General features: G+C 56.9%; 1 protein-coding gene across 5 annotated transcripts in view; it reads right to left on the bottom strand.

Annotated features, from left to right (window-relative positions):
* Nucleotides 1-1,043: 1,043 nt before the first annotated feature.
* The window catches only part of ACAP2 (ArfGAP with coiled-coil, ankyrin repeat and PH domains 2), a 29,230-nt gene continuing 9,701 nt past the window's right edge, over nt 1,044-20,572 (bottom strand). For 2 of the 5 annotated variants that reach the window (XM_081910924.1, XM_081910927.1), the window contains exons 5-25: nt 20,109-20,167; nt 19,288-19,471; nt 18,201-18,245; nt 17,854-17,949; nt 17,317-17,391; nt 15,994-16,106; nt 14,638-14,658; nt 12,300-12,351; nt 11,582-11,682; nt 10,544-10,649; nt 9,901-10,106; nt 9,723-9,792; nt 8,879-8,973; nt 7,735-7,928; nt 7,018-7,122; nt 6,091-6,171; nt 5,302-5,489; nt 5,083-5,192; nt 4,375-4,485; nt 4,070-4,131; nt 1,044-1,242 (exon numbers count right to left, since the gene is read on the bottom strand). In XM_081910924.1, the coding sequence (XP_081767050.1) occupies nt 1,139-1,242; nt 4,070-4,131; nt 4,375-4,485; nt 5,083-5,192; nt 5,302-5,489; nt 6,091-6,171; nt 7,018-7,122; nt 7,735-7,928; nt 8,879-8,973; nt 9,723-9,792; nt 9,901-10,106; nt 10,544-10,649; nt 11,582-11,682; nt 12,300-12,351; nt 14,638-14,658; nt 15,994-16,106; nt 17,317-17,391; nt 17,854-17,949; nt 18,201-18,245; nt 19,288-19,471; nt 20,109-20,167 (2,178 nt within the window). In that variant the 3' untranslated portion in view covers nt 1,044-1,138. The remainder of the gene's footprint in view (nt 1,243-4,069; nt 4,132-4,374; nt 4,486-5,082; nt 5,193-5,301; nt 5,490-6,090; nt 6,172-7,017; nt 7,123-7,734; nt 7,929-8,878; nt 8,974-9,722; nt 9,793-9,900; nt 10,107-10,543; nt 10,650-11,581; nt 11,683-12,299; nt 12,352-14,637; nt 14,659-15,993; nt 16,107-17,316; nt 17,392-17,853; nt 17,950-18,200; nt 18,246-19,287; nt 19,472-20,108; nt 20,168-20,572) is intronic. The other 3 variants (XM_081910926.1, XM_081910925.1, XM_081910928.1) reach the window with 3 other exon arrangements.

The following is a 20,572-nucleotide window of genomic DNA, read 5'->3' as shown; positions in this document are numbered from 1 at the left end:
GCACGGAATTTGCCTGTTTCACAGCCACTGCACAGGGGGTCGGGATCTTCATGGCGCTGTCCACTGTGGTCCTGAGGTCTCGTTCCTGGTCAGTCACTGCCAGTTCAGACTCCAAGAGCATGTATGTGATTTTTTTGTGTCCTGACATGCATCGCTTTACACTTGTTTTCACTGAATTGCACTTGCCATGTTGCAGCCCCTTCACTACGTTTGGAGAAGGCCTTTCGGAGCTCTTCACAATCTTCTTTTTCAACTACCCTGAACAATTTAGCATCACCAGCAGACTTGGCCCCCTCCCTGACTCTAGATCCTTTTGGAACCATTTAGAAAGCACAGGTCCCAATCCCGATCCTTGGGGGCCTCCACTTTCTCCATTTGGAGAACTCCCCATTTTCCTTCTCTTCTTGCAAAACCAGTTCCTGACCCATAACAGGACCTTTCCTCTTTGTAAGCTCAGCTTTGTCAAAAGCTGGGTTTTTTAAAAAAGATAAAATCTTTACTAATATATTCCACCAGTTTTCCTGGGGCAGGCATTTTTAAAAGTGGGTGTTAGTACATGCTGGGGGGCAGATTGAGCCCAGTGACTTGGTCAGAGTCTCCACCATTCCAATGTTGAGGTACCACGGTCAGTAGCTGCAAGCCTTAGATGGTCCCACAAGCTGCTCTTGGCTGGGAAATGCTGCCCCAGAGAGGGAGGCTACAAGGGCAGTTTGAGGACACAGATGATTTGGGGGGGGGGAGAAAGTTACCATCAGGGAAGATACAAGAGAAAACTGCTTTGCAGTTTCATTTCAGCCAAGTGATACATAAATCTTGTGAAGGACATAAATAAGACAAGCTCTTCCCTGCTGCCTGCAAGCAGCCCCACCCAGGGAGGGAAGGCAGCTCAAAAAGGGGTGGGGGGGGGAGATCCAGGTGGGAAGAGATTCCTGCAGCCCCCCCCCCCCGCTCAGCATATGGACACCCAGCTTCCCTTCCTCCCCAGCCACTCTGGTTGCATTTTCCAGGTGACACAACTGCTAAGAAACTGCAAACAGCATCTATTACTCAAAGCAGCGTTTATGTATAAAAAGGAGGGGTGAGCTTTCAAGGAGGAGGTGGGGGGGCTAGTCTTGGTCTCCCCCCAGCCCCAGAGCCTTCAGGGCTTCTGCACATCTGACGGATGAAAGCGGTTTAGCTTCTCCGGGTTATTGGACGCCATTTGTGAGAAGTCTCGAAAGATGTCCTGGTAGGTTTCGTCTCCTGCAAGAGGAAGAGGGGGGAAATGGCATTGGAGAATTGCGCTTCAGTGAAGGGGGCGGCAGAGCAGCCCAGCCATCTGCTGCCCCTCCCAAGAAAAGCATCCCGGTGGCTGAGCATCCAAGGCTTCAGCTGGGTAGCATTCCCACCGGGAGCATCTCCTACTACTCCAACACCCCCCAAAAAACCAGCATCCTGCTGCTTGCCTAAAACTTGCTCTGCAAACTTCACTTGCAAAGTGGTTCCCCCAAGTGGGCTCAGGCGCTGAGGCCTCCCCTGTCCCCTCCAGAGCCTCACCACTTGAGGGTGGTTTTAGTTAGGACTCTGGTCCTCCCAGACCATAATACTCCAGCCCAGAAGGGCTTCCGCAAGCCTTCGGAAACCCTGCCCCTGCCCGGCTGTGACTCCCAATGTGCTCAAGGTGGCAAAGCAATGCCCGTCCCACAAGGGGGTTCACGGGTCCCGTTTCTCCACCAAGAAAAGCCGCCCTGCATCTGCTCCCAAGCCCTGGAAAAGCAACTGAGAAAAAGTCAGACTCTACCTGAGGAGAGAACCTCAAAGGCAGCCAGAGAGAGGAAGCTCAACGTTAGAGAAACAAAAGATGCTGGAAGGAAGGAAGGAAGGAAGGAAGGAAGGAAGGAAGGAAGGAAGGAAGGAAGGAAGGAAGGAAGGAAGGAAGGAAGGAAGGAAGGAGAAAAAAGCTGCTTCCCACAAACCCAGGCAAGAGGAGCACCCCCAAATTGACCCCAAGCGCTGAGCAAGGGAATGGGGAGTGGAGGTGGCGCCAGGAGCAGGAGCCAAGGAAGACCTGGGATTCTTGTGCGTGGGGTGGAGCAGTCTCTTCTGGCGCCTGGCTTTGGCGGGGAGGGCCCAGCCCTTTCTCCTTCCTGGCCTGCCCTGAAATTGCCTTGACTGCCACTGGGGCCAGAGCAGGCTGGCAGTACATTCAAGTCGGCCCCAGGAGAGTCGGGGGGGGGGCAGGCACCAGCCAGGGGGGCCAGGAGGGCCGGCAGCGGCTTCTCTGGGGACTGGACACCCCCTTTGCCAGTTTCCCCCAAGGAAAACAGGAGCTGCTGTGGGCATTTGTGCTATGTGGTCTGAAGTGGGCCTGGGAAAAGACCTCCCAGGCCTCATTGGCAAGACTTGCCCCACCAAAGGCACCCCTGGGTGCTCTTTGGTAACATTCAAGGCGCAGCGTCTCTGAGACAGACAGTGCTGCTGCTCCTGGGTGGGTAAAGCTCCGCTGCCCAGCAGAAGCTGTTTCGGGGGACATTCTCTTTGGGTTCAAGTTTTGGCCACTCGAGAAACAGAAACTCCCGTATGAACACAGAGGAAACATAAAGTGCCCTTGAATTTCGCACTGTGCTGCATTCGAGGATCAGTAGCCAGACACATTCAAAGGACCTGTGTGCATTAATAGTGCAAAACGACTCGCCACTCTCCAGCCCTGACTCCCCAAACCCAACTGAAAAGGCACCAACCGGGGAGAGAAGCGGGTGCAGGAGGCTCCCAGGGGCGGAGGACGGGGGGGTGCAGTGGGGGCAGACGCCCCAGGTGTCTTCGCTAAGGGGGGTGACATTTGGCAGTCGTAGGCGTGCGGTGCGCTGAATGTCTGCCATTGGCAGCTCGCTCCGCCCCCAGCTGCAGTGTGTGCTCGTCACTTCGTGCACCGAAGCGGCTACCTGGGAGGGCACCCTCTGTGCCGCCCCCCCCCCCCGGGACTATGGATCTGCCAGCGAGGCTTGTCCAGGAGGGAAGAGTTAGACAGGGGCACCAGCACTTGCCAGGCCGGGAAGAAGCCCCCAGGGAGGGCAGCAGGAGGACAGCTGCCAGAGCCCCCTCTTCAGGGAGGAGGGCAGAGCCAGGACTCAGCCAGGGCAGGGGGCTTGGACGGCCAGGCTGGCCTCCAGCTGTGTTTCTGGGCAGCCCAGCCCTGCACTCTTGCAGTGGCCACCGAGAGGAGAGGGCCTCTGGTGGGGAACTCCATTTCTGCCCTCCTGGGCTACTTGTCATCATCTACCTTTGCAAGAGGGAAGGGAAACCCAGCTTCTCCTGCCAGGCTCTGGAAGGGCAGCTCTGAGCTCCCTGAGCAACTGCAGCCCTCCCTTGCTTTTGATTGTCAGCTCCTCACCCACGAGGCGACCCAAATGCTCAGGGCCAAAGGCTCCCGGCAGCCCCTGGGCAAAGGTCCCCCCACCCCAGCCAGCAAAAGCAGCGCAAGGGAGGCAGAGGCAGGCGGACTTGGAGGCAGAATTAGGCAGGGACGGAATTTGACTTTTCTTGGCCCAGGTTCCTGGAATGCTCTGAGCTGATTCCTCCTGACAATGGGCCTGATCCTGCCCAGGCTGCTGCCATCTCTCCACCCTCCCCCAATTCTCTGAAGAGCACATACAGTAGCCAACGCCCCCCCCCCCCATGAAATATACTTGCTGGACGGGGGGCTTTCACAGCCCATCCCCTCAACTCAACTCTCTGGTGCGATTATGAAGCAGGGGAAGGCTGTGTGGCCAAACCGTGTCCCATCCCCCCGCAATTCTCTGGACAGGGCTGTGCCAAAAGGGGCTTTGTGGGCCTTGGCGCCCCGTGGGGGAGGGAAGCGGAGAAGCGGCTGCTGGAGCAGGAGGTGGCTGCCCACTCAGGGTCTCTCCTGTGGAGAGAGACAGGGGCCGTTCCCTGCTCTGCCCTGGGTGCAGCAGAGTGCCAGGGGGGGCAGGTAACCCCTCCCAGCAGACCAGCAAGGGCTCCGCTCAGGCCTCATCCAGCTGCAGGCTAATGAACTCCTGGATGCACTTCCGGTATTGCATCTCAGTGGGGTTACTGGAAGGTTGACCTGGCTGGCCGTAGAGTCCCTCGGATTCCCGCATCTCCTCGTTCATCCTGGCCAAGCGCAGCCTGTGGGGAGGAAAGGGAAGGGGGCACAGGGTGAGGTGGGGCGGAACCTGAAGTGGGTGGTCTTGCAGCACCCACCACCCGCCCGGGAGGCAGCCCCTCTGAGCTCTTCCATCCCCACTCTGACCCCCCCCCCCCGGCCACTGTGCCCCACTCTGAGCTGACAGGCTCTGTGGTCTGACAGAGCAGCTCTGCCCCTGGGGTGCCAACTGGGGGGGGGGGGGAGAGGGGCCCAGCCTTACTCACAGCGTCACTATATCCGCGTTGGCAGCTTCAATGGCCACACTCAGGGGGTCCTTCCCTTCCTCGTCCGTGGCATGTTGGTTGGCGCCCCGTTTCAGGAACAAACACACCTGCCTGCAAAGAAGAGGAGGAGTTTGGATTTGATACCCCGCTTTATCACTACCCAAAGGAGTCTCAAAGCGGCTAACATTCTCCTTTCCCTTCCTCCCCCACAACAAACACTCTGTGAGGTGAGTGGGGCTGAGAGACTTCAAGAAGTGTGACTGGCCCACGGTCACCAGCAGCTGCATGCCTGCCATCTCTTCTCCCACAAAGAATGACCCCCTTGCTCTCCTCCAGGCCTGGCCATCCCCCTTACTCTGCTAATTCATTAATTGTCATTGTTCATTAAATTTCTACGCTGCCCTTCAACCAAGGATCACTGGGCGGTTTACAATATAAAGACACAACACAGTAACAAACAAACAAAAAATAAGGCCTCGCCCTCAGTTTAAAATGCAGATTAATTAGCCAAAGGCTTGGGAGAAAAAGAACGTTTTTGCCTAGAGAGATGCAGCGAAGGCGCCTGGGGAGCCTTCCTGGGGAGAGCATCCCCCAAACGGATGGGGAGCCAACACAGAAATGGCCCCTTCCAAATGAGCCCCATGCAGAGGCTCCTCAAGGCCCTCCCTCCCCACCCCCACCAAGAAGGGCAACGAGAAGCGCACCTACCCGGTGTGCCCCAAGACGGTGGCATGGTGGAGGGGGCCCCTGCCCTTGGCGTCCCGGAGGTTCACGTTGGCCCCGTTCTGGAGCAGGAATTCACAAGTGACCAAGGAGCCCTGCGGAGAAGACCACAGCTGAGCTGGGAGCCCAAAGAAGGCCTCAGACCCACCCCCTGGCTCTCCACCTCCGCCTGGCACTGTGGGGCCGGAAGAAAGCAAGGCTCACCCCCAGGACGGCCTGGATCAGCGGCGTGGACCTGCCCTCTGCTGCATTGACCCAGTTGACGTCCGCCCCGTGCGCCAGCGCCTCGGCCATGACAGGAAGGCTCTTCTGGAAAGAGGCCAAGTACAGCTGCAGCCCCGGAACATCTGGCCGGGCATCTCGGGAAGCAGCAGCCTCAGGCCTTTCAGCCTCTGGAAAGGGGGGGGGAGAAGGAGGCGTGACTCCCCAAACACCCTTCACAGAGAGAGGAGATCCGGTGGACTTTCAAAAGGCTTTGGACAAAGCACCCCAGACTCCCGAGGAAGAAGAGGAGAGGTCCTCTTGTGGCTTGAGTTTCAGGAAGCAGACAGTAGGAATCCACAGACAGTTCTCCAAAGGGAGAAAGCAGAGTCCCCCAAGGACTGCGACTGGGACTTGGGCTTATTCTAAATTGTTCATAAAGGATCTAGAGTGAGGGGTGAGCAGGCAGGGGGCCAGGTTTGCTGGTGACGCTAAATTGTTCAGGGCGGTTGAAACGGAGAGATTGTGATGAGCTCCAAAAGGGCAACCAGAAGGGCACAAAATGGGCAAATAACGTCAGTTCCCCATGCTCCTTTGATCCTGGCATTGCAGGGGGTTGGACTGGGTGACCCTCGTGGTGGCAACTCTACACTTCTAGGATTGTAGACCCCTGGGGTCCGGATTGGAGGTGGCGGACAGGGAACAAGACCTTTGGGACACAGCGGGGAGGGGAGAGACAATGGTTTGGCCATGCCAGGCTGCCTAGACTGGCGCTCCGCCCGCAAAACCCACCTGGCTCATACAAGGTGCTGGCTGAGACGGCGGAGGCCAGCTGCTCCCTGCTGTGCTGGAAGCCGCTGTCGTTGCTGCGCACTGTGGGAAGAAGCAGCACGGCCATGAGACGCCCACAGAGCAGCATGGCACAAGCACCCCAGCGGGCTCTCGCCTCCCAAACCCCGGTTGGAAAAACAAGCACCGTCCTGGAAGCCCCACGGCTCTCAGGCTCAGTCTCCCCTTCAGAAAAGGGCAGCCAATCCCCTGTGAAGAACGGTTGCAGCACTTTCCAGTTTAGAGAAAGGGTGAGTGGGGGGGGGGGGGGAAATGATGGAAGTTTGTAGAATTATGCATTGCATGAGAGAGAATGGAGAAAAAAATTCCTTCCTCTCTCGTAACAGAGATTGTGGGCAATCAATGAGAAGAAGAATCTTGGAAGAGTCAGGATAGAGAAAAGTAAGCCCTTTCCCACCCAGAACATAGTGGAACTGTGGAACTCCCTCCCACAGGAGGTAGTAACCCATCTAGATGGCTTTAAAAGAGGAGGGCTAGCAAAGGTTCCTAGCCGGGGGCTCAGCTCTGCTTCCACAGCTGGAGGCAGTGATGCTTCTGGATTCTGCGGGGGGGGGGGGGAGCTGCTTTTGCACTCAGATCCGCTTGCTGGTTTCCCACAGACTGCTGGTCGGCCCCTGTGAGAAGAGGATGCTGGACTCGAGGGGCCACTGGCCTGATCCTGCAGGCTCATCTATGTTCTCAGGTTCCCTTCCAAGGTGTATACAACAAGCAGGTGAAGGACGGGCAAAGGGAAGCGCCAAGCAGGACACTGGGCAGGCGAGAAAGAGGCACAGGGACAGCTCAGAGGGAGGGAAGGAGAGAAAGAGGGGGAGAGAGAGAGAGAGAGAGAGAGAGAGAGAGAGAGAGAGAGAGAGAGAGAGAGGTACTTACTACTCCGCAGCTTTGAGGCAGTATCAAAGTAGGAGAAGAGTGAATCTAGCTCATCGGGGCAGAACAGGGATTCCCGCCTCACCTCGTCACTACTGACACCAACCCCTGGGGGCATGCAAGTTAGCAAAGCAGAGCCCAGCAGGCAGGAGGAAGGAAAGAAGGAAGGAAGGAAAGGAGGAGGAAGAGGAGGAGGAGAAGCAGCCAGTTAGTACAGGGTGGGCAGCAGAGGCACAACAGCCCTCCCAGAACGACACCCAGGCAGCTTCTGCAGGAAACAGGACCTCTCTGCGCTTCATCCAGCCTTGCGCAAACCTAGGAGAATTCCTGACTGCCCCTTGTCCATCTCTCCCCACATTCGCCCCCCAGCCCTTTCCGCAGCAGTGCCAGAGCCCGCCTGAAACCCCTTGCCCACCACACTTTGCCATGATGCACCCACCTGGGTCTTCACAAGGCTCTCTCTCCCCCCCCCCCACTATTGCTAGGAGCCCCAGTGCTCCCCTTCCACCCCAGAGCCAGGCCTGCCCCCCACAAGGCTTCCCACTGCCTCCCTCTCCCTCGGAGGCAGCTCAAGAGCAAAGGCAGAACGTCCACATGATCCGGACTCTGTTTCTTATTTCCTGGAGGGATGGAAGCCAGAAGAGGGGGCAGAGGAAGGAGGAGAGTTCTGGCTCCTCCCCACCGAGCCTCTCGCGGCCCATCGGCGGAAGGGGCCCCTACCTCTCAGAGCTGCCGCCATTTGCTCCTTGGCTGTTGGGGGGGACTCCTCTTCCTCGGCTCTCCCCTCCGGGCTGCCGCTGTGCCTTTGAGGCCCCTGGCTCCGGGGGCGAGGCTTCCCTCCAGAGGCAGCAGGACACCTCTCCACAAACCTCTTCTCCACGTACTTGGCGCGGATGTACTCCTCCCTCTCCTGCCTGCGCAAGGGGAAGAGGCCAGGTGAGCAGACAGGGCTGTGTGTCTCCGGGGGGGGGGCGGGGGGTGGTCTGTGTTCTGCAGCAGCTCCTGGCCTGCCTTGCAGGGGCGCAGGGAGGAGGCTGCAGGACGCCACTCCTTGCAAATCCCCAAACAAATCAATCTTGCATCTCTCAGAATAAGAACGGGGGTCGGAATGCAGTTCCTCCCTCAGATTTTGCACTGCACTGAATTTTGCACTGCACCAAATATTTGGGCCCCCAAAAGATAACAAAACATGTTTTAAAACGCATATTTACAACAAAAGGGATTTATTATTACTATTATTATTATTAGCTGAATTTATATGCCACCCTATACCTGGAAGAATTTAGGAATGTGTGTGTTGTTGTTTTTGAAAAACATGTTAAAAGTCCACATCTAAATTTGCATTGTGGTTGTTGTTTTTCAGGAGCTGCAGATTAATGCAGAATATTTACAGCAGGAGGTGGAGAACCTGCTGCCCAAGAACTAATTTCATATTGGGGAGGGGCAGAGAGAAGCCATAAACTGCTGAGTCAGTTGGGAGGGCGGAAGAAGCCCCCCCCCCCCCACTCCACAGGCACCCAGTTCTGCCCTCTCTCTTCCATGGCAGCTTCCTGAGTAGGAAAGGGGAAGGGGGTGATGGCCTCGCCCACTGGACCTCCCATTTCTTGCCCACCCCCAGGAACGAGGCCCTTGAGAGGCAAATGGGCTCCCCACCCCCCACCCTGCTGCCCCCCCAAAGGAGCCCTGAGAGCAAAGGCACAGAGCTGACTGCAAGGCTGAGCTCTGGGGCAGCCCAGTTGGCAGAGCATGGGACTCTTAATCTGAGGGCTGTGGGTTCCAGCCCCACGTTGGGCAAAGGGTTGGTTGGACTGGATGCCCCTCGTGGTCCCTTCCAAGTCTACCATCCTACGATCCCACCGCCTACCTCTGGCCTCCAGGCTGAGGCTTCTTGACGCCCATCTTCTCCACGTTTGCTTCATATACCCTGTTGATGACCTCATTTCCCAATTCACACATCAGCTGCAAGCGAAATGAAGGGAGAGTTGAAAGGAAGGGCAGCACCTGCCCAGGGTCACCTTTGCCCTTAAATGGCACCTCATTGGTCAAAGGCAGAAACTGGCCCGGGTTCAGGGGGGGTAGCACCCGTCAGCCGCCGTGGGCACAGCCTGCCTCCTTCCCATTGGCTGGATGGAGAAGACCAGACACAGGAGGGAGGGGGGCTCTCTGAAACCGGAAGCCCCTTTGTGCCCTCAAGGCCACTGACCGCAATGGGCACAGGCGATTCTGTACCAGAAAGGCCTGGTCTGCCTTACAGGTGTGATGAAGTCTTCTGTGCCCCCCCCCCAAAATGGCAGTGGCTTAATGCAAACACCAAGGATTCCACTCTGAGGATTTTTTCCTGCAATCAAGCAGTGAATTTTTACGAAATAAGTTGTTCAACCAATTCCTAAGTATTTAAAGAAAAAGACCCATTGCATTTCATGTCAAGAGCACAATTTCGACTCTGAAGTATGCAAATGTTACCCTGCCTGGTAGAATTTTTTACAGGTGAATATTATGTCCCCTGCCACCCACAGGACCCTGTGCAGGATGGTCCGTCCCCCCCCCCCGCCCCCGGAGACAGCCCCTGAACCCTTGAAGGAGGCCTTCTCTTCCCTTCCCAGGCCCATGTGGCCCCAGGGGCTGCCCCCAGGTCCCAAAGAGCAGGAGGAGGAGGAGGGGGGGGCTTCCTCGCAGCTCTCTTCTGCCCCAACCTGCTGGGCAAATACCTTGAGCAGCTCTGGCTCCCAGGAGTCAAGCGTCAAGGAGCGGACTTTGGAGAAATGGACACCCAGGCTCCTAAGCAGAAGAAAAAAGGGAGAATGAGCCTGAAATCAGCCAGGGTGGGCACTGTGCCCTCCCTCCCTCCCTGCCTGGTGTGGGGCTTGAGCTGCCCAGCCTGCCCACCTGTGGATGCCAGAGCACTCGATGCACAGCGTGATGCCCAGGTTGATGCTGGCCCACCGGGGGTCTGCCAGGCCGCAGTCGCAGCAGACAGCGTTGCCGGGAATGCTCTGCACCCTCTGGAGAGAGCTCTCTCCTCTCAGCAGCTTCTCTTTGGGTTCCGCGCCCGTTTCCGGGCTCCCCCTGGAAGGGGACGGCTTCCCCTCCACCTGGAGAAGAGCAGAAAGAGGGACCCGTGTGACAGCCGCCAATCTGCAAAGCCAAGGCGTCAAGGGCTGCCTCCTCCTCCTCCTGCAGCAGCAGCCTGGCTTCCCTGGGCAGCTCTCTGGGCGCCTGTGCCTGCAGCCCAGACTGCAGAAGGCAGAAAGGCAAAGCCCTCCGCTGTCTGCCCCACACAGGCAGCAGCCACTGAAGGCCTTCCTTCCCCCTGGCTCCTCTTCCGCAGCTGCAGGGAGGGACCCTCCTCTGGGCCCCGAAGGGAATCCACTAAAAGGAGCTTTAAGCCCTCGTGTGCTTCACTGCAGGGAGAGCAGGAGGCTGTGCCACCTAAAGAGCCGTTTGCCGGCAGCAATGCTCTTCGCAAGGCTGCCCTGCCACCTGCCCTGCCCCTTGCGCTGGTGGAGAAAGGGCTCCCTCTCCCACTTGCCTCTGTGCTGTCCCCTTTCTCCCTGTAGGCCGTGGCAATGCTGGACTGCACCGCCTTAATCCACGCCTGCCGCAGCTTCTCCGAGTCTGCCTGAAGGATGCAGCTCCTGCGAGAGACAGATAGAGACGAGAGAAGAGAGAAAGGGAGGGAGAGAAAGAAAGAAAGGAAGGAAGGAAGGAGGGTGGGTGGGTGCTGAGCACACCTAGAGCCAGTTTGCCTTGCACCAACCGTGCCTGCAAGCCCCCAACCACCCATCAAGCGCCCTGGATGGGCAGCCAGGACCCTCATGCATGGACAGCCACGTGGGTCTATGTCCGTGAGGGCCCCAAGAAGCTGCTCCAGAGTCCCCAAGCAAGGACTGGTGAAGGAGCCTCCAGATGGCCGGGCAAGTCCCCCTCCTGCCCATCTCCACCGCCTGAGGCTCTGCCAAGGCCCCCTGGCACAGCCAGCCAAGAGCCGAGCCTCAGGAACAAGGAGAGGCAGCTCAGGGGACTGAGCTCCTGCAAGCAAGGCTGATGCTCTGCCCCTGAGCTGCCGCCTTCCCCCTTGCTCCCAGCTTGGGGGCAGCAGGAAGCTGGACCAGGTGAGCCAAGAAAGGCCTCCAAATCCCCCCAAGAAAGCAAAACCGCCTGCCAAGTGACAAGAGGAGGAGGAAAGGCAGCTTCTGCCCCTTTGCCCATATTTGGGTGTGTGTCAAATAGTTAAAATAAACCAAATTTGGGCCCAATTTCTATTTTAAACACACGTTGAAACAAAAAAAACTGACATGGCATCTTACTTTAATATGAGTTATCAGCTAACTTTTAGAATATGTTTTATTTCACTTTTTGGCAACTATTCACTGAACCTTCCCATCAAAAGTTAGAAGAGTGATTGACAATGAGCCTAGATGACAACCGATGACTTATCTGTCCTCTCCCCCCGCATTGGCCCTTCTGCCCCCCAGAGCCACCCCACCCTCGGCTATTCTCTGCCTCTCTGGCTTCATCATCCGAAGGGGCCACCCGTCTCTCCCATCGCCTTCCAAGGCCCCCTTACTTGGTTGGGGAGACGACCTCAAAGCAGAAGCGCCTCTCAATGTCTTCGCAGTGCTTGACTGTGCAGAGCCGAAGGTCTTCCACAACCACCGTGGGGTTATCCTAGGGAGAAAGGAAGAGGCCAAGCCTGAGGGAAGCTCACCCAGGAACACCTCTGGCCAGCTCCATGGGCCCACACTCAATCCCCAGTGGGGGTTCAAGAAACTCCCTGCCAGAAAGCCTGGAGAGACGCTGCTGCCAGTCAGTGTGGGCAGGCTCAGCCAGATACACTGAGTCTAAGGCAGCTTCCTCTGCTCCTGTGATGGGAGGAGGAGGATGGCAGAGCCCAGAGGGCACACCACGGATGAAGGCGGCCTGAGAGTCTCTTAAGACTTAAGGCATCCCAGCTCTCCTTGGGTGTGCCCAAAGAAATCAGTCCCCAAGGCATGGGGGTCAGAACCCCTCCGTTGGGGCCTCTCCTGCCTGCTGAGCCCAAAGGATCTCCGGCCACATCTCACACCCAAGCAGCCCAGGGAGAAGCATCTTCATGCTAGCAGCCCCACTGCCTGCCCCTCGCCCTGGGGAGGAGAGGAAAAGGCAGTTGTAGGCCAGGCAGGGCCCCCCCAATGGCTGTTTGCCCTGAGTAAGCGCCATACTCCATCCCAGTGGCCCACCTGTCCCAACTTCCTGCCTCCCCAGCCCTTGGAGCCCCCCCCCCGGCATGCTTCCCCAGGACTCACCTTAAATTTCTTCTGGTAGACCAGCTGATTGTTCTGGATGGAGAACCAGCGCCTGCACAAGCGAAGGGAGCAAAATCAACAGCCCTCTCCTGGCAGCAGGAACCGGGGAGCCAGGAAGAGAGAGGACCTGGGCACACAGCAGCTACAACCCTCCAGGGCAGCAGCACCCCAGTCCACAAACACAGAGAGCATGGAGCCTGGCTCGGGGGGGGGGGGTGTCTCAGGAGGTCAAGGAGGGGCTTCAGCAAATCACCACTAGCCTTAGCAGAGCCTTCTGCCTACGGTGGCTGGCGGGACAAATGCCACAGGAGCTGTGAGAGTGTTTTGCGCATGGAAAGTGCATCACCTGCCCTTCATGGGCACAGGGAAGGAGGGAGAGAGTGCCCAGCTCAGACCAGGGCTCTGGGGCTCTGGACATGGCCGCCATGGGGCAGAGGCAAAGCCAGGTGAAAGAGAAGCTCCTGGGGGGATTTGGAGGAGGAGGAGGAGGCCTGTCTATGTCACCTTGATAGAAATGCAGTAAATAAAAGAAAAAACGGGAAAAAGACCAAGATGACCCCCTAAGCCTGCCCCCCCCCCAGCCTCTGAAGCACCAGAGCAGAAAGGACCTCTAGGTCTGCCCTGCAGAGATGGCAGGCAACCCCTACAGCATCGCTTCCTGAAGCTGGGGAGATCCTTGCACTGTCTGGCAAATAATAGCGGTGGGAGTTGCAGGCTTTGAGTCGGGCAGTTCTGGTCAATGCTGCACCTCCGCTCCACAATCCAGAGGTGGCTCTTGCCTAAACAAGATCGAGCCCTGACAACGCCCCAAGGAGAGCAAGCGAAGGCCGCGTGGCCCCCGGAAGCTCAGCGTGAGACTCTCCACCACGTTCCACTTTGTCTTAACACACTTCATTATTCCAAAGCAAGTGCAACACTCCAGACATTAGGCCTACACAAGGTTAATCATCAGCCCAGATTTAAGACGGCTGCGTTTCAAAACACACCAAGACGTTTGCTGTTTGGAGGAGAAAGTAGTAGGTCAAGCATCTAGTCCAGGCAGCCAGAAAAGAAGAAGGCAGGTCCTCCATGCCTAGGGGTGAAGGCAAGGGGGCGGGGGACAATGTGCAATGGGGCAAAACGCAGAACAGCTGCCAGGAAAGACGGGGGGGCAGGGGGCAGGCCTACAGGCTTCCTTTCTTGTGGGGCCAGTCAGGAGAGGGACCCTCCAGCCAAGAGGGGGTGGGACTCTAGCTTGGTTTGTAGCAGAACTCCCTGCCCCCTTTGTTTTGCTGGGAAGTCACCAGACCCTTGGAGAGAGAGAGAGAGAGAGAGAGAGAGAGAGAGAGAGAGAGAGAGAGAGAGAGAATGAATGTATCTGTTGGGGAATGAGCATCGCATGATGCTGCTGCGCTACAAAGATGGCCGTGACCGCTCTTCATCCAGTGCTGGGACCCACATCCAAATCGCTAGACGACAGCTGTCCATGCATGGGGAGCCTCATGGCTGGATTGCTGCCATGTGCTAGAGGTGGGGCTCCCCTTGGGGTTGGTCCAGAGGCTGCAGCTGGCACAGAACATGGAGGCCCAACTAACTCCATGTCTGGGTTGCCCCTCAAATGGGTGTCTACCTCCACCCCTCCGCTGTGGCCAGGAGAGCTGGGTCAGCAGCTGCAAGGACTGGGGCTGGGGGGGGAGGGGAAAGGAGGTACAGCAGGAGCTGCAGCTGGGAGACCTTGAGGCATCACTGCAGCCTCCCCCTCCCCAGACCCCCATTACGCTGCCATTGGCCAGAAGCTCACTCAGCCTCAGAGGGAAACTTTTCTTCTGGGAAGAGCAAGCAGGAGCTGAGCCCCTCGTGGCAATCCAGAGATCCGGAGCTCCACTCTAACCCCAGGGCTGCGCCTCTTGGATCTGAGCAGTGAGAAGGAAGTGGGAAAGTCATCCTGCACTGCTGGGGGGGGGGGCAGCAGCCAAGATGGAAAAGGGCACAACACCAGCTGTGGAGCTGGCAAATACTTCAGGGTCCCTGGAGATCCCAGCCAGCTTTCCGCTGGTTCCAGAGAAGCCCCTTCTCAGAGGCGGAGCCTACAGCACTCTGACCCACTGCAGCTACCAAATGCCAGCCCCCTCTTGTATCACAGAAAAGGGGGGGATCCTAAACCACCAAACCTGCTTCAGCCACGGAGCAGCAGCAGCAGGAGGGGCCGTTACTCCCGAGGGGGACGGAGACATGTGGTTTGCCATCCATTGCAAGTTGTTGGAGCGAAAAGGGTTAAGGGTTAGATTCAGAGCTTGCATGCTGGGCCAAAGAGGAAGAGGAGGGAGGGAGGGAGAGGATGCCGGAATCTGGCTGGTACCTGATGCCATCGGGCTTTTTCCTGTCAGGTGGAGAAAATGGGGAGGGTTAGGTGGGGGAAAGGAGGTGAAGAAATGAACATGTTAAAAAGAAACAAAGACCCCCGCAAACAAATAAGCAGAGAGCAGAAGGGGAAGCAAGGCGCCCCCATTTCAGCTGACCCAGGGAGGGAGGGCTAAGCCACAGGGCCTCTCTCTCTTTCTCATGGCCATCTTACGGCAGCCAAGGAACCCCAGGGAGCGGCTAGGAAGCTGCTGCAACGTGGAGCCCTCCAAGACACACACAGGAAAGAAAATGCGGGAATTCTCTGCAACTAAAGAAACCTCTAGACAGCCCCTCCTCTCCAACAGGAATCCCAGGGGCAGCGTATGTCAAAGGAAAACACAATCAAAACAGAGCTAAACACAAAGCAGAACAATAATAAACAGTCAGAAAGGAAGATCTGATGAGCCAGATGATGCCAGACCAAGCAGACTTGGGATTTTGTCTCAGCTGCTCTTTGGCTGGCACCGGGAGGACAAGGCAGGTGCCAGGCGGGCATCTCTGGAGAGAGCCTTCCATCCTCAAGGCAGCCCTCTCCCCGGTAGACCCTGCTGCCCCCCAAGAGCAAAGCCACCACGCACACCTCAAAGAGCTCAGACACCCATGCTTCCCGAAGGTGCAGCTCTTCCTGGAACCTCGTGGCAAAGGGCAGGTTGGAAATCTTGCAAAGGGTGCAATGGGCAAGGCAAGAGCCACCTCTTCACCACGGGGAGCCCTCCACTTGCCAGGCCGGAGCTCAGAAACAGCCCCTGCTTGACCCTTTGAAGGGACACACCAAGCACAGAACAAGGCCCAAGTCTGGCTTCTTCCCCAACAAGGCCTGATCTGGACTTTTAAGCTCACTGCCAGCCTGGCAAAGGGTTGACCCAGACCCCAATAGGGAAAAGAGTTCAATTCATTCCTTTACTAAAATCCCCCAGGTGCTATCAGCTCACCAGGCAAGGAGCTGGGCAGACACTCCCCTGCTGCTTGCATGGCAAGGAAGGAAACATGACCCAGGGGCAGGACACGCTGGTTAACAGGGGATTTGGGCAGAAAAATGCATGATGATCAAAAAAACCCAGCAGAGAGAAGCTCACTGACAGCAAAACTAGGGGTGCAAATTTGTGACCCCCTCCATGTGCTGTTAAAGGGATTAGTCCTGTGGGGAGGGGAGGCGACAGAAGGTGATGCATCTGCCTCAGAGGCCAGAGAGCCACAAGTGGGAAGGGGAAGAAAGCAGCCTGTATTGGGGGAGCACACAGCAAAGCCCAGCCCAGGCCACAGACAGTGGTAGCGGCAGGAAGAGGAGGAGGCCGAAGAGGAAGCCGGGTACCTGTTCCAGGTCTTGAAGGCGTTGCTGGCTCGCTTGAAGAGGTAGCCTTCCATGACAACGCCACTGGCGGCATCCACATTGTACTCTAGCATAGGGTCATCGCTGGCAAAGTCCTGGCAGAAAAGAGGCACCTTGTTCAACAAGAGCAGCAAGATGGGGCACATCTCCCAGGCCAGTCCCCCTCACCCCAAAATAAGACAGTCTGCCATGAAGTGGAAAGTGAGCGGCAGCATATGGGGCACCAGTCTCCCTTCTGGAGATGGCAGGTACAGCGGAGACTCTTCACGCCTGAAGGTTTCATTCACAAAGAAATGGACTCTTCCTATCTTGTTAGGGTTCCCCTTGCAAGCTGACATGGGAGGGCAGCTGTGGGGGAGATGGTGGGGCAGCTAAGCCCCACAACTCAAGAAATCCTGCACAGCCCTGCCTTGGGCAGGGAAGGAGAATTGGGGGTCTCAAATTGCTTCTGAAGCCAAGTGAAGTGGCAGCTCCTGGGTCAGGTTGGTGGAAAGAGGCAGGCGGCCACCTGAGTCAGATGACAAGAGTTTGTCCCTTTGGGGTCCTCCAGAAGCAGCTCTCACAGTCCCAGGGATCTGCAACTCCATCACGCGGAAAAGCAGAATCCTGCCTGTGCCCTGAGAAAGCTGAGAGGCAGAGGACACCTCCGACTTCCGCCCAAAACGCAGCAGCCACTAGGACGGAAAGCCCTTTGCTTCTCCCTCTCTCTCTTTTAAAATACTGTTTTTATTTATTTTCATGGTATAGAAGATAAATTTTGACTACTTTGGTTCTCTTTTGCCTTGGGTCTTCCCCAGACCAGCTTCAGAATGGGCTGCTTACTTACATTTTCAAGGGCAGAGACTCAAAAGCAATCATAGTGGTGTTTTCAAACCTCTCTGTGACTGTTTCTGGGGAGGGGTGGTTGCACTGTTTTAAAAACTATTTTTAGCTATGTTTGTAAACTGCCTTGACAAACATGTAAAAGGCAATTCCTAAATTTAAAAATAAACAGCACCCAGTCCAGCTTAACACATGGGACAACCTTCTAGGAGCCTAACTGTTTCTACAGAGACGGCTTCTGTTGGCAGCTGGAGAGACTCTGGTCCCGCCGAGTAGCAGGCGGCCACCACAGAAGACCTGGGCAGCCCTGGCTTCTCCCTCCCCATAGTGCCCCCTGGGCAGCTGGCACTGGGGGGCTGGGGGCTGGGAGAGTGCCCTGGAAGCCCTGCTGGCAGCGGGAGCACACAGGGAAACTTTTTTGATGCAGCCAGAAGAGAGAGACCAAGCGGGTGGACTGGCTGCCTCCTGCGTCCCCTGCAGTACCTTTTGCTGAATGGTGGAGTGTTTGTGCTCCATCTCCTTCTTCTCCCTCACAGCATCTACAGCCAGCCTCTCAAGCTGTAAGAAAGGAAGAGAGTTGGCAGTGAGGGCTCCTGTGCCTCCAGGGCCAGAGAGGTGGGGCGCCTTGCTCGGTGTGCCAGGATGCCCCCCTGCCCAAGCGAGCTCCCCTCCCCTGGCAGCCTACCTGCCAGATTCCCGACCTGAGGCTGGGCAGGGCCTGCCCGCTTCCTGCCGCTGCTCCAAGGAGTTGGCTTCCCAGAATAGCCAAGGTGCCAGGGACCTGCGGTGGGGCTGGTGCAGCGCAAGGGCCGGCTGGAGAAAAGGATGACTCATGCCGCCTGAGCCGCTCCAGAGCCAGCTGCCTGGCCAGCCCTTCTCACGGCAGGAGCAGCAGAGGAGGAGGAGGAGGAGGAGGAGGAGGAGGAGGAGGAGAGAGCCCTGCTCCACTGCCAGAGGAGAGAGCATGAAGGCCAGCTCCGTCCCCGGGAGAGAGACCCAGCCACCCACTGCAGTCGTTACCTGAGCTCCAAGGTCTTTCATGTAGGGTCCAAGTTCACTGAAAAGGTCGTAGCCTTGATGGAAAAAGGCCAGGTGGGCATACATGAAGGACAGCATCTGGCAGGGAGGAAGAGGCAAGGTCTCAGGGGGCTTCCAGCATCCCTCACGCCCCGCCCTCGATGCCAAGCTCTCATCACCCTCCCTCTGCCCTCCTACTCCTGGCAAAACTGGCCTCACGCAAACAGCCGCTCACTTTCAGCAGCTGCCACAGGAGCGAGGCCTGGCACCAGACCCAGGTCCCTCAGGGACACAGTCGCCCATCATTTCCAACCCTGCAGTATTTCCTGGCGGGGACATGAGAAGCTTACCGATTTTAGGATCTCTGATCTCCTCTTTGACTGAAGAACATTAATCTAGGGGGCAAAATGAATCGTGTTAATATGCCAGCAACAGAGTGTGGGAAGGAAGAGCTAGAAGCTTCTGCAGGAGCAGCGCAAGGCTGTCAGCAGGAGTCACAAAACAAGCAGAAGGATGGAAAACTCAAGACCAGCTCAAGCCAAGGTTGCACCTGGGACACTTCTTGTTTGCAAGGCACCCGCTGGGCCTGCAGCCCCAGAGAACCCGGAGTTCCAGCAAAGGCGGGTGGCTCACTGGCCTCCCAAGAGGACCGGCCTGACTCCTCTCCAAGCCAGAGCTCTCTCCAGCTATGCCAGGGAGGATTCCCCACTTGGGTCTTCTTTCTGCAGCTTTGAGAGACCCTTCCCTTGACCATGGTTCCATCTCCAAAGCCCTTTGTTTAGCCACCAGACACACTCCAGCTTCCTCTTCCTGCACCAGTCAAGGTGAGGCTGCTAGAAGGGCAACTAACTTTGGGAAGGACAGTCAAAGCTACTTTTTAAAGAAGCACATTTATCTTTCTGGACATCAGGAACAAAGAAATCCGTAAAACCAGGGCAACAAAATAAGGCAGAACACTCCCCTCCGAAGGCTCTCATCACCCTGCAGCTGTCCTTCCAATTGTCCTGGCTTCTTGAAGGGGTTCAGTGGTGTTGCTCACAGCCCATAACCCAAGGAACAGCCAACACCAGTTCTTCATCAGCAACACCAGTTCTGGCCCCAGGCGAGCCTTCCACAAAGACCCCTGCCCACGCCAATTCCGGCAGTGGGGGACTTCATGGAGAATACCCAAGTCATTAGAGGTAACTGCTGAGCTTCTCCTGACTTGCTCAGAGCCTTCACCCGCCCACAGCCAAGGCCTGACTGCCAGCCCTCTCTCCCCCTGGCTCTCCCTGGGCTTTGCCTCCGCCTGCCTCTGGGTCTGCTGCTAAGCCAAGCAAGACCTCTGCTCTGCCTGATGCAGCCCCACCTCTGCCAGAGGAGCCCCATCCCCAGAGTCCCCCAGAAGCAGCAACACATTTCCTTGGCCCTTTCCCAAAGCCCCCCAGGGCAGCCCACCTGCAGGACATAGTCGAGAGCGATGTGGCGGAAGCACTTCCTGGTGGCCGTCAGGATGTTGGTGGCCTCTTCCACCTCGTGCTGCTTTGTCCGTGGGACCTGGGCGTTCTTGGCCAGGGCATTCTCCTTCTCTTCACTGACTTTCTCAAACTGCTTCTTGGCATCTTTGAACTTTCGGATATCTCTAGAGCACAAAGGAAACACAGGGCTGCCCTCCATCAGCTGCCCTTCGCAGCACAGCAGCGCCCAGGCGGCTTCACAGGGGAACTGGGGCTGAATGCAGAGACGGCTTCATGGACGGGGAGGGCACAACAGACAGAGAGAGCGGGCACAGGAGTGCCTACCTGGGGGCAAGGGAGGGGGCTCAGCAGAATGAGGCCTGGCACTTCCATCGTGGCTCAAGAGTGGCAGAGGAACAAACAGGGAGCTCAACCCAGGCTGGGAGACCCAGGCTGGGCTTTGGCTTCCATGGCAGGAAAGCCTTTGCTTCTTCTCCAGCAGGCATCCCCAAACTCTGCCCTCCAGATATTTTCAGACTACAGTTCCCATCATCCCTGACCACGGGTCCTGTTAGCTAGGGATGATGGGAGTTGTAGTCCCAAAACATCTGGAGGGCCGAGTCTGGGGATGCCTCTTCTCCAGCGTCAGAAGTCTTGAGAAAACTCCATGGTAAGGCAAGATCTTGCACCACCTGCATGTCCAAGTGACGAGGAAACCTTGAAGATATGCAACCTCTGCTCAAGAGTCCAGCTGGCCCACAGCCCCTCCTGGAAGCCTGACCCCCCCACCCCCAAGACTCTTTAAGAACAAGTCTTACTTACTCTTTAACGAATGTCTGAAGCTGTGCTTTAATTGATCTTTGTGTTTGGTCAAACAGGATCTGAAATAGAGGAAATGCTTGGAGAGTTAGGCTCAAAGGCACTCCAGGCACCAGCACCGCTAGCCTCCTCTTCCTCCCGGTTCTCTAAGGGTCCCCAGGCAACAGATCCCAGAGAATGAGCTTCTGCAATTTGCCAGCTTTCCCTTTTCTTTTTTAAACTCAAGGGATATTTCAGATTATACGGCAAGCTCACCATGGAGCCAGAGAAGGTACAAACAACAGAGGCTGCCTGCCCTCTGCCATGCATGAACTGTTGGCATCCAGGTTAGGCTACTGCCATGGGCTGCCTATGGAGCAGCCTTGAAGACAGCTCCAGCAGCGACTGGTCCAGAATACAGCTGCCCAGTTGGTGACTAGACACGCCAAAGGGAATCTCGCTCAGCAGCTCCTGAACAACTTCACTGG

This window comes from Podarcis melisellensis (assembly GCF_964234715.1).
Source record: "Podarcis melisellensis genome assembly, chromosome: 5".
In the NCBI taxonomy this organism is placed as follows: domain Eukaryota; kingdom Metazoa; phylum Chordata; class Lepidosauria; order Squamata; family Lacertidae; genus Podarcis; species Podarcis melisellensis.
Note: the sequence above shows the minus strand (reverse complement) of the source record. Positions and strands in the feature narration are given on the sequence as shown.